Source organism: Drosophila santomea, chromosome 2L (genome assembly GCF_016746245.2).
Source record: "Drosophila santomea strain STO CAGO 1482 chromosome 2L, Prin_Dsan_1.1, whole genome shotgun sequence".
NCBI classification, from domain to species: Eukaryota; Metazoa; Arthropoda; class Insecta; order Diptera; family Drosophilidae; genus Drosophila; species Drosophila santomea.
In genome coordinates this window covers 15,310,883-15,330,766 of record NC_053016.2, presented here as the reverse complement: position 1 = coordinate 15,330,766, position 19,884 = coordinate 15,310,883, and the positions used below count along the sequence as shown (strand labels likewise).

The 19,884-nt window shown below is 40.3% G+C and overlaps 2 protein-coding genes across 5 annotated transcripts; both read right to left on the bottom strand.

Moving 5' to 3' along the window:
- Positions 1-522: 522 nt before the first annotated feature.
- On the bottom strand, positions 523-19,770 carry LOC120457093 (gamma-aminobutyric acid type B receptor subunit 1). 4 transcript variants are annotated; one of them, XM_039644283.2, is made up of 17 exons: positions 19,495-19,769; positions 11,904-12,158; positions 7,909-8,043; positions 7,680-7,850; positions 7,397-7,613; positions 7,030-7,195; positions 6,726-6,969; positions 6,513-6,662; positions 3,563-3,705; positions 3,379-3,502; positions 3,192-3,308; positions 2,925-3,132; positions 2,612-2,868; positions 2,415-2,552; positions 1,086-1,269; positions 899-965; positions 523-605 (listed from the first exon to the last, which is right to left on the bottom strand). In XM_039644283.2, exons 1-16 carry the CDS (start codon positions 19,564-19,566, stop codon positions 925-927), a joined length of 2,622 nt encoding a protein of 873 aa, XP_039500217.1. In that variant the 5' UTR covers positions 19,567-19,769; the 3' UTR covers positions 523-605; positions 899-924. The 4 variants fall into 4 exon arrangements, with proteins under 4 accessions (XP_039500217.1, XP_039500224.1, XP_039500234.1 ...); XM_039644290.1 differs by lacking the exon at positions 899-965 and having other exon boundaries at positions 19,495-19,766; XM_039644300.2 differs by lacking the exons at positions 899-965; positions 1,086-1,269 and having other exon boundaries at positions 19,495-19,770.
- On the bottom strand, positions 3,729-6,504 carry LOC120457086. The gene has a single exon (XM_039644270.2). It carries the CDS (start codon positions 6,466-6,468, stop codon positions 3,781-3,783), a length of 2,688 nt encoding a protein of 895 aa, XP_039500204.2. The 5' UTR covers positions 6,469-6,504; the 3' UTR covers positions 3,729-3,780.
- Positions 19,771-19,884: the final 114 nt, after the last annotated feature.

The following is a 19,884-nucleotide window of genomic DNA, read 5'->3' as shown; positions in this document are numbered from 1 at the left end:
ACAAAAAAGAAGTAAATTAAAACTGAGAATCAGGAGAAGGCCGCCTTTTGGGGAATTTTCATCTATGCAGATTTATTATAATTAAGTATAGAGAGCTCTAGGAGACAGCGCTGAGCAAATGAGGTTCAAAAAGATAATTCGTCTAACTTAAGTACAGTATTTACTAAACAAGAAAAAAAACAACAACAATTATTCTTCCCTTCCTGCATTTAAAAATTACTAACTTTAACACGATCGTTTTTTACAGGATTTTCTTGATTTGCTAGAATTTTTGGTTTCTGAGTTGCAACTTTAAAGCCTAACAATTCGCTTAGTTTAGATGCTAGTGTCGATTTTTTGTTTTCTTTTAAGTTAAAATTACTTCGTTTTCAATGTTAATGCTAAACACGTTTAAGGTACAATACATATTTCATTATTCTACAAAATTGCTGCTACCAATTCACTTATTTAGCTCAGCTTAAAGTTGATACAAAGTTCTTTAAGTACGTGTTCGTTTAAATCCATCTTCCTTTAGCATCATTATTTGCATTTCATATCTTTTGTATAATTCACCTATCACGCAAAGGAAATTGACAAGTTTTTTCATGTACGATGCTCATGAGTATCTGCAAAATAAATATATTAGGATTAATACTTATAAATTTCACGTGTTGCGATGTATAAAATTGTTAAAAATGTGATTGGAATCATCTTGCTAAAATGTGAAAAAGGTGAGGAGTTTTTTTACATAGTGCAGTAGTGCTGATTATATAAATAAGCGTGCTGAAGGTACATATTTAGAAAAGCTATAGACATTCCAGAAACTGATAAATTGCCTGTGTTTTCATGTCGACAAAACGAAAAACAATTGTTGAAGTGCGAAAATTGAGTTTACATTGCGTTAGCATAAGCAAATAACCTTTGAACTCCATTTATTGGTTGTTCCTAATCAATTGTGTCAATGCCCACGAATAGAGCTAAGATTTCTAGTTAAAATCGAGAACATTACGATTAAGAACGTCCAGCTAAACCAACGACACTAGCATCGAGTACCACATGCAACTGGCTAGGGGCATTTGGGGTGCATACTTCCACCATGTACTCACCTTGTGTGATTGCGAGTGTGGCTGCAGGCGTGGCATGTGCGGATGAGTTGATGAGGGAGGCGGGCTGCGAAGTTGTCGCCACGGCACCTGCGGGGGCGGCACCTGTTGCACCATTCAGTTCTGTGCCCTTGGCGTCGCCCCGCTCCACCAGCCGCTGTCGCAGGACTCGAATCTTCTCCTCCTTCTGCAAGGCGAAACACCAGATTTATTAAAGGTTTGACCAAAAGCCAAGGTTGCTTATGAAAACCACAAAAAGCCAAAAATGAACAAAACAACACAAACAAATAAACAACTAACATGTAGTTCTTTTCTTTGAATTCTAAAAAAATGGAATCCATTTACTTAAATAGCGACTCAAATAGAATTAATGTATATCAAACAATGCGGTTAAAGGCTGTAAATTGAGTTTCTATTTAAAACCACAAAACTGCGTCTGAATGTACCCATTTAAAAAGTAGATATGTCCAAATATATTTCAGTAAACCACCGAACGGGTATCAGTACGCATGTTGAGCAAAATGAAATCGAGCCTTGTTGTGTTTCTTTTATGGATTTTGCAGTTCCAAATGGGTCAGAGTTCACCACACACCTGTCCTAGTGGCAGTCCAGATGGAATTTACCAGCTGAAGCTGCCAAGAGAAGAACCTTTTCAAGTGACCCAGTGCAAGACGACCACACGAGATTGGATTGTCATACAAAGACGCCTGGATGGAAGTATTAACTTCAACCAATCTTGGATTAATTACAAGAATGGATTTGGCAATCCTAATGGAGAATTCTTTATCGGTCTGCAGAAGCTTTATCTGATGACTAAAGAACAACCACACGAACTTTTTATTCAACTAAAGCATGGCACTGGCGCTACAGAATACGCTCACTTTGATGACTTTCAAGTGGGCGGTGAAAATGAGATATAAACTGGAACGGGTGGGACAATATTCTGGAACAGCTGGGGACTCCCTTAAATACCACATAAACAAAAGGTTCTCTACTTTTGATCGTGATAATGACGAGTCTAGTAAGAATTGTGCAGCCCACCATGGCGGTGGTTGGTGGTTTCACTCGTGTTTGTCAAGGTAAAGATATGAAATTAAAATTGGATTTAGAAGAAGTTTTAACTTTATAATACTTCAAATTACAGCTCGCTAAATGGACTTTATTTTAGAGAAGGTGAAACCGTCATTCTTAATGGCATTCACTGGGGTCGCTGGAAATTCCACTCCTTGACTTTTGTTCAAATGATGACAAGACCAAAATTCTTTTAGATTAACGTTTAAATAAAAATTCGTAAAAAATCTTATAAAGATAATCTACCATTATTTAACATACCTGTGTTATTAATCGTTGCAATTCCTCGTTTTCTGTAACAATTTTCTGATAGCGTTCTTCATCCTCCTTCGAAATGGCTGAATCGGGATTGTATTTCGATTCGGCCTTATCCTTGGGATGACGTATGACCTCAATGACCTAAGCGAATAAAGAGCATTACAAATGTGGGACTTCTTTCAGCAAATAAAGGGACTGACCTTTGGCACAAATATCAGCAGCATGCTTAGGAAACAACAGAATATCACAGCTAGAGCAACGAAGGCAAAGGACGCGTCCTGTTGCGATGCAATGACCATGCCCACCGGAGCAGTTATCAGGCAGAGGACCACCACGTTGTAGATGCTCATGCCCACATAACGCGAATCGTTGATCTGTTTCACTTTAATGGAGCGTGTCTCGTAGGCCAAAAACAGACCAAACACCAGGATTAGCCCCTTGAAGCCATATACAAGACCTGATAAAAATAATATAAATATTATATGTGATTAATGTGCATATTTTGCAACATACCCAACCACATGGAGTTGCGTTGACTTTCACAATGCTCAAGCTCTGGACGTATTTTAATATCATCAGTAGTAGATACTGGATCTTCGAGTGGGAATGTTTCGAGATAACGCTGCAGCGGATCAAAGATCTGCCATGAGAGTAATATCACTAAATCTATTGATAAGAGCCCCGAAACCATGGTGTATAGCTTCCAAGGTTCCACTTTTTTCTGCAATTGCAAAGGTGATTATTGAGTATTGAATATTTATTTATATCACTTTAACGCACCTTTGGGTCAGTTTTTGCTTTTGTTGTAAAGCGATGCACACGCCAGACCTTGCTGAACATAGCACCGTATGCTAGTGTAAAACCGGTGGATAGTAACCAAGCCCTCGCTTGACATATCTGATGGAATATTGATAAAGTATAAGTTAGATATCGAAGTATAGAGTCCTTTAAGGCAAGGCACTCCCACCTGTGGATATTCCTCGGGGCTGACAAAGCGTCCGTCGATACCCAGTAAGATGACAGATATTAGACAGATGATGACACCAAATAACATGATCGTATTGCAAACGGGATGCGAGGATTGTATTACTCTGAAATGGTTAAACCCTTTGTCAATTCTGTATGGGCACTACTTTAAAAATGTAAACTACCTTCTATGCTTATTCCATATATTAAAGATGATCAAGGCGAAGGCAACGAATATGCCACAACTGGATATTGTGCACATGCACACAAATAATGGCAAGGACACAGTGCGTAGAACATGGGTGACAATTGTGCGATCTTGAGGAACCTAGATTATAGATGTAATAAATATCAATTGAAACTATACCATTTAATTGGAAAATTATCTACAAAAAAACATTTGCTATAATGAGTCATCGTGTCGGAGCAATTTTTCCACCCTTTCGCGGTTTTCGTTAGTAGCCAATAACACAAAAAACGAAACTTGACCATAACCCTGCTTCTTATGATGGATATTACGAGCCCACATTTTGCAATTAATGTGAACACGCTCGTTTGCTTTTAGATTTTTGATCTTGAGAGCCACTATGCGATTCAGATCGTTTGGGCCAAAGAATGACTTTTTACCCTCAGTCGCAACATACTCAATTTTCTCTTCAATATCGGTGTATTCCGTTCTTATCGCCGGCTCTGGATGAAATTCAATTAAAACATCGTCTTTATCTGCGCGGCAAGTAATCCAAGTGCGATTTAGACGATCCTCCTCTGATGTGGTGTTTTCCAATAACCTTTTTAGGACCGTAAACTCAACCTCGGTGATCTTAGCACTGACGAGCTCATCGGAATTGATGTAGGGTTCGGTCTTAAATCCAATAATCCGATTTACTTTTAGAAAAACACACGGTTCGCCGCTTGGATATCCAAACTTTTCATCGGCAGTACAAGATCCAAAACGCGGGTTGTGGCCATGGTCGCCATATTTTTCCAGGAGAGCCATTATCCCAGCATACTTTTCCATGATTTCCGTGCTGTTTCTGGGATCAAATGACACCGTATTGGTACTTGTTCGTGCACCGAAAGAAGTAAAACTTATATATGGTTGAGACATCTTTATCACGGGCGCCTTCCTGGGTGCGTCATCTTTGATTAAATCGAACCAGGCCAACGAAAAAAGAATGACAAAGACAATATACAAAACGGAGAAAACTAGTGTATAGACCCAATGACTTGGACGGCGTAATTCATAAATTCCATGGGTTCTATTGTAGAAAAGCCTGCGCCATTGAGTTCTGCCAGGAAAATGATATTCACAGCCTTTGTAGTAACCTCGACTCTCTTCTTTGGTGGGCATCTTGTAGGGCCCATTATCCGGTGGTGGATCCACAATCAGTTTATTCAATTCGTTCATATTAGTTTTTATCGGTCTCATGTAGGTCACATCGGTGCCGTCGTCGATTGGCCAAAATGGCTTATCTGTGTTGGCCCCAACGTCCCTTAATTGACCACTTTTGTGCTCACGCATCTCGGAAATCGGTGGAATTATGGTTTTTGGTAGGACTTTAGTATTCACTCCAACTTCCCTTACCCGATCATCGCTTTGTCCTATATCAATAGGAACATCGTCTGGTTCTATTCTTTGTTTATATTTCTTCCGCTTTGGATGATATTCAGTAGATATCCCTATATCTCGCAATCTTCCATCAGCGTGGTATGCTTCTAGGTCACCACTTTCAGACTTGCTGGCAAGTGGCTTAATTTTGGTTTTTCTGCTTATATCCGTATTTATTCCTATATTCCTGAAATTCCTATTTCTTTTTCCAATTTTAACCCTTTGGTATTCTTGCAGGGGCTGATCCTCTCCAGGGATATCTGGCGATGTATCTGTGATCGGAAAAGTCCAAGCTTTCTTTGCCTCCAATTGGACTTCTGGTTCTGGGGAAGGTTTTTGTTCATCGGCTTTATTTATTTCGTCTTTATTTATTTCAGCTCTATTTATTTCATCTTTATTTATTTTATCTCTATTAATTTCGTCTTTATTTATTTCATCGTTACTTGTTTCTTCCTTACTTTCTTCAGTTTCTTTGGAGCTTTCCTTCTGTTCCACTCTTTGAGCAATACTAAAGATTTTTGTGATTGTGCCTATGTGTTTTACTAGTGCATTATTGTCCTCAGCATCACTTGCGGTGTCCTTATATTTAACTTCTTCCACATGGCTTCTGCTGGTTCCTGTGGTCTTGGAACCTTTCACCTCATCAATGGTCTTATCATCTCGACGGTTGTTAAGAATTCCTTTATTTGACTCGCGTTGGTCCTTAAGCTCCTTCAACTTGCCCATATTAATTATTTCAGCTAGGATTTCAGGTCGATCGTCACCGGTATTCTGTGCCATTCGATAGCTACCTCGCATTGTGGCAGATCCAGCTGAATCTAGGTCCAACTCTTCTTCCTCACATTCAAGACTTGATGTGGAATTGAATTCATTATTTCTGAGAAAACGACGTCGAAGAGTACTGTCTGGTTCAGAAGCTGGTTCCTTTTCTTCGGACGATCGATCATAATCGATTAAGTCAGCCAGGTACTTTTCCCTATTAAATGAGTCAAATGGCTCGCGAACTCGCCTCGTTGAAGATCCTTTTTTTGCTACTGGGTAATTTTTTGTACGGCTAGATGTCTCCACATTTTCATCGTCAGAATCTTTAAGGAGGGATTTTCCGGGTACGGTCTTTATTAATATCTTTTGATCTTCACCTTTTGATGCAGCACTGTTTCTATTTGCCTGCATTTTAACAGATTCTTTTCTAAATGACTTAGAAAAGCCGGGCTCTTCATTGTCTGCATCTTTCTGGGGCACTGCATCTTTACCAGTATGCGAAGTTGACGATATTATCTCGGGTTTTTTCGGTTTTGGTGCTACCTTAGGACCTTGCTTAAGACTTACAGATGATAATGGCTCTTTGGGTTCACCATCTTTCTGACTAAAGCCCGTTAATGATCTTCCAGTATCAGTTCCGTCATTTGGCGCAATTCTGTTCTTTTCTGGATCAGTCGCTACATGATTTCTGTTTTCCAGCTTTTTATCATCGTCCGACATTTTGATGTTAGGATTGATTTTCCCAAGCTAACTGACATGCTTACCTTGCCACCAATCCACTGTTCAGTATTCAACCAGGATAGGTTATCCAACTGAGTATCGTAGTAACCCAATTTCTCGTACTTGCCGTCTATCATCTGTTCGATCTGAGTAAGAGCAATACGATCGCCCTGAGAACTGAATGCCACCACGCCCTTGAAGAAAACATTTTGCACGGTAAAATTATAAGTGTTATAAAACAAGATTTACAAACTCACAGATACACCCAGAAACTGTGTGGAGTTCATGGCAGCGTATATTTCATCGGCAATTTCCTTGTCCGTATAGGTAAAGTCCCTCAGAGATTTCTTTCCGCTCGTCAATCGTTCCATGGTTTTGTTAAAGGCCAAAGCCACACTCCACACTGCATCGTAGGCAAGGGGTGCCTCCTGATAGCCCTCCGGATAGCGATCGTGATTGATGTCGTAACCCTCTTCGATTAGCGCCTGATTCAGTCGATGTCTGTGTGAATGGAGGGCACATTAAAGCCATAAGTTTTGCAAAGGCTCGAGGAGTACCTACCGAAATTCCTCTGCAGTCATTCCGGATATAGTTGTCTGATTGTTCTGATTCCACATGAGAGCTTCTGTCGTCAGATGTCCCTCGGCAGCTATGCGCATTTGCTCAACAGTGCAGGTGATGCCCTCTGCCTTCAGATTGACCTCGTACCAGTTGTCTTCGTACCAGCCTGAACAATAAACAAAATTACAGTTTCGTTAAAAGAGGAACACACTTTAAAATAAACTCTATTAGGAGTATAAGCCTTTAGGAGTTTAGATATGGGTAGTACATAGTATCTGGTTTAAAGGCACATTTTGGATTTACAATGGGTATAGCCATGCTTATCTATTTAACTAGTATCTGGTTTAAAGGCACATTTTTGACTCACCAATGAAGAACCATACATGAGCTCGACCATACAGCTGCTGCTTGTACATCTCGCAGAGAACCCTCCTGGCGGCCACCACGTAGAAGAGTCCCACAATGATGCGTGCATCCTGGCGTCGCAAATTGCGCACGGCGTCTGTTGGATCGGATAGAAATGATTGTCTAGTTACGATTTCAACGCCAGCCTCCATGCATCGATTCTCGAGATCCTCCACGGTCTGTTTGTAAATGATTGATTGTTCATTTAAATTGAAATGTACTAAGGAGCTTAAGTTGCACCCTACCGATATAAAGACCTCTTCGGCCTGTTGTAGAATGGCCACGCGTGACCAGCCGAACTTCTTCATCAGCTTGATGCGCGTGGGATTGTGCACCGTGGCCGATGGATGGGTGCGGAATAGAGTGGGAAACCGCTTGCGATCCGACAGAGCCGGACTCGAGGCTCCGTAGCAGAGCTGTGGGCAGTGCAATACGTAAAGTATGCCATGCTGGCGTTATGCAAATTTCACTTACCACAATTAGATTCCACATTTTGGCAGCCTCGGCTACAGTGGTGCAGACCGTGCTGCATCCTGCCAGCAGCATCAGCTTTTGCGGCTTATTATAGAGCAGATTGTACATCACGCTGGCTCCCAAACCGGGCTCACACTGTGGATGAAGGGGGGGGGGGGGTTTGGGAGGGGGGGAAAGCGGAATTAGCCAGTTGCCAAGAAAATTATACTTCCCGTCAGTCTTCGGTAAATATTCATATACATAAGCATTTGGGCTTCACTTGATGGCCATCGCGAAGTATTGATTATGATTATGCTAAGCAACGACCCTTCAGGAGTTATTAATAGCGAATTTCCTGTTATTTATGTGTCGGTCTTCATTGGAATATATTTATTGAAATGATTAATTGGCTTTGTGATTTATGCGAGGCGTTTTTGACATTGCTGTGGCATTTGAATTGAATTTAATGAACAAAACTGGCCGAGAAGGAGATTGCATTATCACCCAATTTTCGCCAATATGATTAAAAACGCGCATTAATCAAGTGGGTGAAATGCTTGCTTATTTAAAACTAAAACGCTTTTAACAACTTGCTAACAGAGAAAATTACAAATTATAATTAATCACTGCATAATAATTGTATATTTTAAAAGCGCTGAAACCCAGCTAAGCGTGATTTATTATACTAATTTAAAGTAATATTGTTAGTTGCATTTCCATATTGAAGTCCTTGCTAATTTATGTCGCACCTGGTTGATATTTTTCCATTACGCTTTTTATTAATCCCCATGTCATAGCATTTATCAATTAAACAAGATTCATTCATGACAATGAATAATTCAGGGAGGTGTGCCCCTTCCGCGCCACTTTTCCCTGGTGCTGAAGTTGCGATATACATACATACATGTGCATACGTGTATCCACACTGGCCATATAAATGATTCATTCATTCAGTTATTCATTCTCTTATTCATTCATTTACATGGCAAACTCGTTTCTCTGTTCGGCGTTTCCTTTACTGCTGCTGACGACAATTTTCATATTTCTTACTTGGCTTGCGTGTAAACAACCATTCTAATTGGTTTTTTCTTTCTTTTCCTTTTCATGTCCAGTCCCTGTTTATGCATAAGTATTATCCTGTTCATACTACTCCATCTATTTGGATTTAGGTGTGGGCTTAGGGTAGCGAGGCATGCCACAATCTGAGCCTCCGCTCTAGTTAAATAGTTTCCCTTTTCGCGTTCGTGGGCAGAGGCAAGCCCCTTTTTTAGATCAACTCAGCAGCATATGTACATATTATATACATATTTATAATACTTTTATGATTAACAAAGAGATACCTAACTGATTTAAAAACAGAATGTCTTTTTCCCTCCTATAGTGCAAAAACTTTAAACAAACATATTACATAGTGAAAAAATAAATATGCAATTTAAATTCAAACTCGCAGATTGTGTTTATTTTATTAACTATACTATTATGTTTACCTTTTGAGTGTTGAAATTCAATTTATAATGTGTGTTTTTTTTTTTTTCTAGTCGAATAAAAACAAATGAATGTCTTGTTTTTTTTTAATTAAACATTAATTTAAAAAGAAAACAAAAACCGCTATTAAATCAATTTCCGGCTTATTCCTAAAGCTTGACAACCGGTTTAAGCCATTTCAGCGGTTCGCTTGAAGGCACTTAGCCGATAGAAAGTGACAGATTTGCAAGTGAAATAATGCGATTTTTCAGACCCCATTTGGGAATTATAAAATCAAAGTTAGATTAGCGGCGATTCGCTGAAATTTATGCACTACTTCTGTGTGATTTTGGACTTAAGCTGACCAGGGGTTTCGCGTATCAAGGGATAACCATCCTGCCTTGTTTATTATTATTATTTCTGTTGTTCTCTGCTCAGCGCTTTTGTGGAGGATTCTTTGGGACATTTCACACATCAAAGTAGGTCAAGCAAAAGGCAGCGGCAAAGGCAAAGGCAAACATTGCGTGCGACCTTTGCCCCTTGTCGCTTGCCAAGTGACGTGGATGTGGATGTGGATGTGGGTGGGGCAGTGGGAGTGGGTGTGGGTGTGAGGGGAGTTTATGTGGCTGTGGGACCTGGAGATGGCAACTAATTATGCAGCATTTAACGGAAGCTGTTTGCCTAAGCCACAAACATAACGCGCCTGGCTCAGTCCAGCGAACCGAACTGAACTGAACTGAACTCAACTAACCAGACCAGACCAGACCAGAACTGAACAGAGCAGACCAGATATGAACAGATACGAGCAGATATGACCAGGGACAGGACTCGGTTTACCTCTCCGGCTCTGTTCCTATCTTTATGTCCGTATCTGGCCCGTAAATGGGCGTGTATTTATGTATTTACGTATGTTTGTATGTAGGTTTGTATGTGGCCTAGGATATAGTAGTGTCTGTCCCTCCTGGCAGCCTTGAATAAAAATAACTCAAATGATGAGCTACGGCTCGGCCGGGGCAAAGTGACCTCATTCAAAACTCAAAACAAGTAGTTAAGCTTTCGCTCACTTAAAACTAATGAGGTTCGCGCTTAAAAATAGGCAGGCCCAAAACAGCCGCCGAAGTAGTGGAAACCGCAACAACTGTACCGCAGACCCTTAAAATGGGAAATCCACAAAAATATGTGCAAAATATGAAAATATAAAGAAATAAATATAGTTGCTTTTGTTTCATATGTATTAGATACGCGCCAAGGGGCATTGATAGCGCAACTTGAAAGGGGAACTGGAAAACGGAAACTACATCGGTTACTGGCCATTTATTATGATGCATGACCATTTGGAGGACGGGTATTTGTTTAATAGCTGGTTCGCTAAAAGCCAACAGAAGTTACAGAATCCACAGAAATGGATACTATTGAAAATTTGATTTATTGGCTGTTCCTTTTACATTTCAGCTTTCATTCTCTATTTTTTCTATTTACTACGAATATGCCAGCCACATACACTTTGCTCTTAAACATTTCTAAATAAATAATGATCAATAAAAACGAAGGGATCAATACTGTTTATATTGATTATAGTGATTTTTCCAAGAAAAGCTTAGGACAGAAGTTCAGTTCGTGCAGCTGCCATGAGCGATAAAATGCGTAAAACTTTTGATTGCAAAAAGCAAGTTCAAACTTTATAGGAAAACTTTCACTTATTGATCTCACAGAAACTTTCAGGAATATAAAGATTTTCGCGTAAAGACTGACTGATTCGTGTTTAAATAATTACACTTACAGCGTTGAACTACAAGAGTAAAGTGAATTCATTTCAGATTTAATGAACACCAAGCGACATTTATTGGCCGACCTTGTTTGAACTACGAAATATACACAAATTTTTCTTAATATTAAATACCCTTTATCAATTACGAATCAGGCACATAAAAGCCCGATTAACCGAACTCAGCCAATATAATTGCTGCTGGCATCGTTTCGAACGTGCTCCAGTCGAATCTCAATCGCAATTTATGTGCGGTCATTAAGCCGAGGCATTGCCAAATATTGTTGGACATGGCGGATTGTGCGGCGAATTCAATTTGTGGAACACATGCGTAGCAATACCCTTTAATGCGGCATAATAAAACTGTTTGTCCTTTGTTAACAGAGCCCAGCCCCTGCCCCCTGCCCCATGCCCCATGCCCCCTGATCCCCTGGAGAAATATGCTAATGAATGCCAGTGCTCAGCGCTCAGCCAGCACTCCACTCATCAGTGAGCAGAAACAAAAACGAAACAAAATAAGTGGCACCCAAGGGTATGTGACAGGGCACCAGAGGAGACTGCCGGGCTGCATATAAGCAGGGCTTATCGCTTTCCAACTTACAAATGCACTGAGCGAATATGCCCTTTGCTGGGCGCGGTGGCTCAAACAGAACCGTCATCGAGAGTGTATAATAATTGCAGTGGTATAAATATGATTAAAACATTTGCCATGTCAGTTGGAACTACATTTGATGGTAGCTGGGTACATATATGATAAAGTAATTTTCTCGGTGTAGTGACTACTCACCTCGCTGTCGTTGCTGTGCAGGATGAGCTTGAAGCCCGGCAGCAGATTCGGCTGCTTGTTGACATCATCCAACGCCAGTCTTGCGGCAGGCATGCACGCCTGTCCGCCCTGCCATCCTCCTTTGCCGGCTATCGGAAAGATGCCGCCGATGTGCAGCTCATCGGGCCTCCCGGCCACGCCCCCTTGCAGGTGCGGCGAGGCGATCAAACAAAGCAAAAATATCCAAAACGTAACAGCACCATCACTTGTCATATCCTGCAAGACGGGGACCACAAACAGAAACAGAAACAGAAACATGAATCAGCACTGGGCATTGGAATCAGGACGAATAAAACGCTTGAAATGTGATTACCGAATTGGCGAGCGAACAAATCGGGGAATACAAATACAAATACAAATAGAAATAGAAATATAAGAAGGACACGGCCAGGACCCTCGCAAAAAACAAGCCCACCAGCGATGGAAACCAAACGAAACAAAAATGGCAAGGGGCGAAATGAAACCAAACCAAACCAGACCAAAACCAAACCCAAAACCAAAAGCGAGCGTCAAGCTTCGTTTTATGTGCCAAAGCAATTTTTATGACTACATGGGCAAACGTAAGCAATTTATACACTTTGGAATGTTCCTGCCGATGGGTATACGAGATATTATGCGGCGTTGAAAGACAATAAAATTATTAATTACATATACATAAGTAAATGGCGGTCACTAAGGTAAGATAGGAAAAATACATTTAAATGCTTTGATTAGATTTATAATAAATTATTATTACTTTTTAACAATGTTACTTTGAATGGGATGTACTAATTATTGCATTCTATTGATAAGAATCTGAAAACCATTGCATGCCTTTATTTGTATAAATATTTTTTCCATTCATTCATACATAATGCCTTGAACAACTATCGCAACTGCACTTAGTATGCGCTGTTTGAAGACATTAGATGATAATTAAAGTTGATTTTGATTGCTACTAAGCCAGGTTAGACTATTCGTCTGCAATGTGTATTTTGCAATAGAAGGATAACTGGTTTGCTTGCTATAGTTGCCAATACTTGAGCAGCCCGAATAAAAAGCAAATTCAAATGCTTTCCTGACAATAAATCCTGTCTAATAATGTTGAATAAGCATTTCAGTCGTAATAATCCACTTCAAAAACGTGCTGATTTAAATTTTATTTCTGTTGCATACTTCTGCGTTATGTGTTTCCTTGTAGCTTAATTCGGAATTAGGCGAAAGGAGATTTTCCTTCATTTGTTCGTACATAAATATGTGCGCATAGCGTTTTAAAGGTTTAAGAGCTTGAGCCAAAGCATGTTTTTGTGTTCGTGTCTTAATGTATGCAAACATTTCTAAAGAAAATAACCAAATTTGAAACACAATAAGACCGCCAGCAAATCCATTATTAAAATTGAAATGAGTTGCATTTTATTGTTCTTTTGGCTTAATTTGGTTGTTGATATGCTTTAATAGGTATAACGCCGTGATAGTGAAAGAAAAACGGAACACTTCCCCTTAAGTCGAATATAAATTGGATTGACAGGAAAAGTCAATTTGCATTAGCTTAGGTCAGTTTCGATGTGACCTTGCTGACCAATCAAACGAAATAAAAACATCCAATCGAATTCCAAATGCTTTTTATATCCCTCCACCTTAATGCCACTAATGCCGCACCACAAAAGCCGAATTAGAGCTTCCCTAACATTTAAATTCATTGGAATTCAATTATTGAATTTCATTTTAATTATCCAAATCTCATTAGGAAGCAAACTGCGGTCGGGCCAGTGAATCCAATCCCATACTAATCCCAGGAAAATAGTTATCGCAATCCACATGAAGCCAAATCAAATCTGCAACAAATTCAATTGTTTGCGGACCGAATTGAACTTGGATTTAATAGTGATTGTCTCATTGTCTCGCGCTCTATCGTTTTCGTTTTATTCTGGATGTCTGGATGTCTGTGTGGTTTCTATTTAAGTTTTGATTTCGAAGCTTTTAAGCTTTGTTTCAATTGAGATTTGTCGAAACAAATAAATAAATAAGCAGTTTGTATTTTATTTGCTGTTGTTCTCCTTTTTTTCTGCCCTGTTGTTGCTTGGTTGTTGCTGTTCAATTTCTTCTTTTTGCACAGGGCAAGGACATTTTGCGCTTCGGCGCCTGAGTTTTATGGCTTTTACTCGCCACACCCCCGCTCCATCTGTCCGCATCCCCTTTGGCAATGTTCTAAACTCCTGCCAGCAATATTTTTCTATAAAAAAGAATAGAACTTTTATGTAGGCGAAGCCTTTTTATCTCCGTGTCCTGCGTGTGCGAGTTACATACGTACATACACACCGATACGTAAAACCATATAGGACAACAAAAAATAACTTAAAGTATGAATTGTATTATATATTTTACAGTCAGCACGTTTCATAATTTATTGGGGTACTAAAATATTTAATTTAAGAGTTGCTGCTCGGCTGTTCTAGACCTAATATATCCCATTAAAGAAAGGTCCTGATTGAAATCTGCCTGTAAGTGAATATAAAATAGATAGTATATACGTACTTCGTACTATAAAAATATTGCATTTTTTTAATACCATAAAAACGTACAGTGGCTTATTTGTTAAAGGATTTATTTAGTATGTCTTTTCAGGTTCCATCGTAATTAGCCTATTAATCAATTGATCCAACATTGCGTATACGTATTCTAAGGCTTTGGTGAGTGATGAATGCGATGCAAGTCAGAAATCAACTAAAGTTTTGCGTTTGAGGATGTAAAAAAATACAAAGCCATAATGTGGCGATGCCATTACCGGTTATTTGTGTTGGTCGGATGATGAATGACAGTTTTTCATGCACAAATACGGTGGGTTTTTTGCATAAAACCTTTTTACAGTGTTTGCATACGAGCGGCGTGTGTTATTGAATGGAAATGCTGTCGGCGTAGCACAAACAAACACCACCGCAGCACCACTCCAAATTTGTTTGCCAGTTAATCGCAGTGAGGCGCGTTAATCATGGCGGTGTGTTAAGGACGAATAAGAGGTGGTTCGGTGGCTACAGGGTGGCTCATTTAACTAAGGTGTGGTTGCAGATTTGGCGAGTTGACACCTTTGACGTAGAGTTGCCGCTGAAGAGGCACTGATGAGAGGGGATGGTCGTCAAGGGGCTAACTTCCTAGTGACCTAGTTTACAAACCTTCGCACTCACACACACACACACACAAACTTGAAACATTAATTACGTCGAGCATTCTGCACAAATGCGACAAATGCTTCACTCCACTTCACTGCCTTCTCACCTGCTCTTCATCCCTACACAGAACAAAAAGAAGTGATCGTAGATGAGGATCGCTTTGATTTTCTAATAACCAAGATAAAAAAAGAAAAGGATGTATGTGTATATTTTTATTTTATAAAATAATATTAGCAATTAAATATGAACTAGAAAGCGGTTTATGGTACGATCATTTAAATGATCACCAATCAGGATTATTTTAACTTTTACTTCTTGTACCAGAAAAAATCGAAAAGGCAACCACAACAGCGCGAAACTGAGTTGTATGGGAGAATCTTCTAAAAATCTAAATATTTTATTTTCTATTTCACTTCTCAAACATTTCAATTGGTTGTAAACATACACTTATATTCCATTCTTTGCCTATCCATCTCCTAGAATATTGAACAATGTGGGCTGCCAATTTAGTTTTTGAGCATCCCTTGAAAAATGGCTACTCGATTTCTTCAAGTGTATTCTCTCCGCCTCTCTTCGCGGCACTCTACACCTTTCTATTGCCATCTCGCTCACTTTACACTTCACTTACTTTGCGTATTGCCGTTTAAAAATGCGATGTTGCGGTTGTTTTTGTTGTTGTTGTTGTTTCCTGCTTTGCTACTACTGCTTCCTCTTCTTCTCGTTCTCCGCTTTATCCTTTGCCGTTGTTTTTGTCTCTGTCTTTGTCTGCTCCTTTGCTCCTTTGGCCGGTGCTTCAATTGTTTCATAAGACGCTTCTTCTCTTTCGCTGCTCCTTTTGCGTGGGCAGGGGCGTAGGGGGTGTTGGATGGAGGGGGAGCTGACAAAGGGGGTCAGGGGCCAATTCAGTGTTTGTTGTTTATGTTGTTGCTATTATCGCTGTTGCGGCGGCGTTGTTCAAACATAATTTGATGACTGCGCATTACAATCGATAATCCCAATCCCATGCACAAATGCAGCTCAGCACATCGGCATTGCCTTAAATCCATTTTAATGAGAACGGATCCCGATAATTCCGTAATCCCCAAATGATGGCAATTCCTCTGCAGGTCCTGCCGCCACTGTTTTTTCTTTTTTTTTGCTGTGCCCTCTCCTCCCTGTTTTTTATATGTGTTTGTTGCACTTTCACAAATAATCCGAGAAAAAACTGAGACGTGAGGGGCGTGAGCTTTTTTTGTCAACTTTATTTGAGTTTGCGGTGTGTTCTATGTTATATGTTCTATGTTCAGTGTTCTGTGCTATATGCTATATGGGTATATGCTGTGTATATTTCTTTGTACCACTTTTCTACATTATATCAGATTTACGTTGAATTCCTTATCAAACTAGTAAGCTTCTGACTCTGACTCTGAGGGGCATGAATTATTAATGTATTCGTTTTGTTTCACTTGCTCTCTAGCTGTAACACACTTCACTTTATCAATTCCCGCACCGTAATTCCATTTAACGCGTATTTTTTGCAGGTATTCAGTTCTCCGGGAGTTATATTTTATGCACAGAGTGGTGTTTTCGCTCCTGCTCTTTATTTGTCTATTTTTTGTACACACTTTTTCGCATTGTATTCGGGGGATGAGACGCGAGAGGCTTCTGCTGTGTTCGTTGTGTTCCACATGTATCCGACGACTGGAACTCCATGACTGACATTTACGTTTTCGCCTCGCCAGGACGAAAGCTTCAATCGCGAGAGCTTTTTTGGGGGAAAGCTCGTGTTTCCGCTTTTCCACTTTTCCAGTTGCCAAGTCAAGTCGGGTTTTTTGAAGTTTCGCTTTCTCAGTTTGCTGGCCAAGTCGAAAGTCGCGAAACTCTCCGGGCAATTACGGTTACTTTCTGGATGGTTTAGCGGGTGTAGGGGGTGGTAGTTGGGCGGTAATTGGGGGCTGGGCGCAAGGACGAGGGCGGGCTTAAGGACACCGGTTTTATAGAGTTGTCAAATGGCCCCAGGAATGGCCAGTCAAAACATCAAAATTCACTCGCAATTGGCCAAGGGCAATGCAAAAACAACAAGAACGTGCCACTAGGCTAACTGGGTAACCGGGAGGGGCATTGTTTTGAAAGCGAAAGGCCATAATGCTTGCACGCCACAATCCAGAGCCGCAGTCAAAGCCAAAGTTGAGTTTCATTTTTGGGGTCGCGTCGTTCCCCTGCTCCCCCTGCCTCCCCCCGCGCCTTGCCCCGCCTCGCTTCATCGAGCGAAACATGCAAACACGCACGGGCGCAAGCCCAAGGAAGGCAAGGTGAGGTCCTTGTCATTTAACTCACTTGTCGAGTTGACCTTTGTTCGCTTGGTTGTCGTGCTCCACTACACAGCTAATGCCCAACTGCCACGCCTTGAGCTTGATCCATAGCAACTTGTACTTTGCTGTCCCCTCAAAAGCCCCCAGGCCGCTCGAAAATGAGGGAAACCCTGAAGTACACCGCTCACCCCAGCCCCACACTTGGCTCCAAATACAAACTTGCCCCCAGCGGATGGCCATGTGCATGTTTGATGAGCTTATCAAGGCTCGGCGATTATTGAATATTTTCAAATCGATATAGCCGTGCCACACCGTTAGTTGGCACCTTAATTGCCAGCTGAATAAATCATTGACAATTGTGCAATTAGTTTGAGAACCTCAACTGTCCGCTCAAGTCGAAGGATTCTGCGGTCGAAAATAAACTATTTGCATTGGCCCAAAAGTAGTCAAGCCAAGAAATTGGAAGTTTTCCCATTGTCGGCTGGGGAAATCAATTACTCAAATATTTATGTCCGCATGTGGAATTCAGGCATGCTGAAATGCACTTGTCTTGAACTCTGCCAGTGAACAATTTGTAATCGAAACTGCTGAGCGGATTAAATAACTTTCAGATGTGTAAATTGGAGGGCATGGGTTATGGCCTATACTCGTATTTGCATTGCCGAAAACGTTACAGAACGCACTTATTGTTCGTTATTTGAATTGTTTTCGTAGCCAGTTGGAGCAGAAACGGCACTAATTAAACCAAAGCCATTCCAAAGCAATTGTAATGCATTGAAAAATGGATAATTAATGAAATTGCTTTATTACAATGTAATTTTCGCACAAACAAGCCATTATTGTGAAGCTCGGATTTCGATTTTCAATTACTTAAAATTAGAAATGTTATTCATTGTTGCTTGTTTTCACATAAATATTAATGGAATTTGCTTTGCATACAACCTATGTTCCACGAAATGAAAATGATTATTAATTGGGTGATTTAAAGCATTTGCTACCACAGCTCATACAAAATCAGCAAACGACATGAAAGAGCGTAACAATGTTAATTGCGGAGATTATACTTGTCAAGTTACATGTTTATAAAATAAGATTGATTTCCAAGTAACACTTAGATATTATATTATTGTATATATATACAAATATATTAATTTTAAAAAGGAGATACTGTAAAGAAATGCATTAAATAGGCATAAGATTACGGAAGTAACTGCTTGACAGCCCATTCATATTGACTTGACATTCGCATTCAATGAATCTGCATAGAATTCCCAAGCAATTCCCTTGCCAAGCCATAGAATTAAATGTAATTACTGAGCCAACATTCGGCCCCAAGTTGGCAATGTAGATGTCCCCACTGCCGTGGCTGCACAAATGCATCCGACCGAGCCAAGAGTAACTACCAGAACGAATGTGGCAACACTCAGGCATTGAGGAGCAGGGTTCAAGTTTCTCTTTGGCCAGGAAAGAACCACAAAAGATTACCGAGCGATGAGCTGCAGCTCATCATCTTCACATCCTTTCTATGGGCGCCGCTAAGTCCTTGGGCACATGTACATACATATGTGTGGTATGCACAAATATGTGTGGAACGTTTCATTTTTTATACATCTTTTATTATTTCTTTTTTTTTTGTTGCTTTCCCCTGCACTCAACTTTTCTTCTCTTGTTTCGCTCTACCTTCTTTTGGTTTTGTGTTAAATTGTTGCGTTAACCAAGCCAACCAGCTTCGGGGGCAATCCTTGTAAAAAGTTTAGCATAGCAGAAGGCGCACGCAGACATGCTCGCAGCCATTCACACAGAGCCACCAACACTGTCGCACGCCTGGCATGCGTTTTTCACATTGTTTCATGCGGTTGAATAAACACAGGCGCCCACACAGACGCACATACCGTCAAAAGGCACGCACACATACACACAAACACACATGCACACACACACTCTTGCATTTTATGATCTGCACAAATAGGACCAAGAGAGAAAGAGAGCGACGAAGAGAGGGGGAGAGAGAGGCAGAGACACTTATTCGCTCGCTTGCCTCGACAGGCTTACAAAACAAACATTGCGGCATGTTTTCTGTTTGCACACACTGCGTATACGTACTATGGTCCTTACATTTCCTACCTGCGCTTTGCCAGTGCCCAGCAGCACCAACACACTGACACAGTCCCCTCCCCACGAACACATTGCAGTCACGTATGCACATTACTCAGTTCGGCCTGGACAGCAGTTGTGGCAGAGTCCTTAACCCTTGATCAGCTGGCAGATTTCAGTTTCCATCGTCGGATCGTTAAAATAAATATAGGTGCTATGTTAAGGTCCCACACTAATTTTAATCACAAAAACTAAATCCAAAGGTGTCCGTAATTAGATCTCAAGTATTTGAAATATGATTATGTAGCATACTTTTTAGGACAGTACTTCAATAATTTGACATATATTCCAAATGTGGAAGATCTTAAATTTCGAATTTGTATACTACTAATTTGTTTTACGAAATAAGCA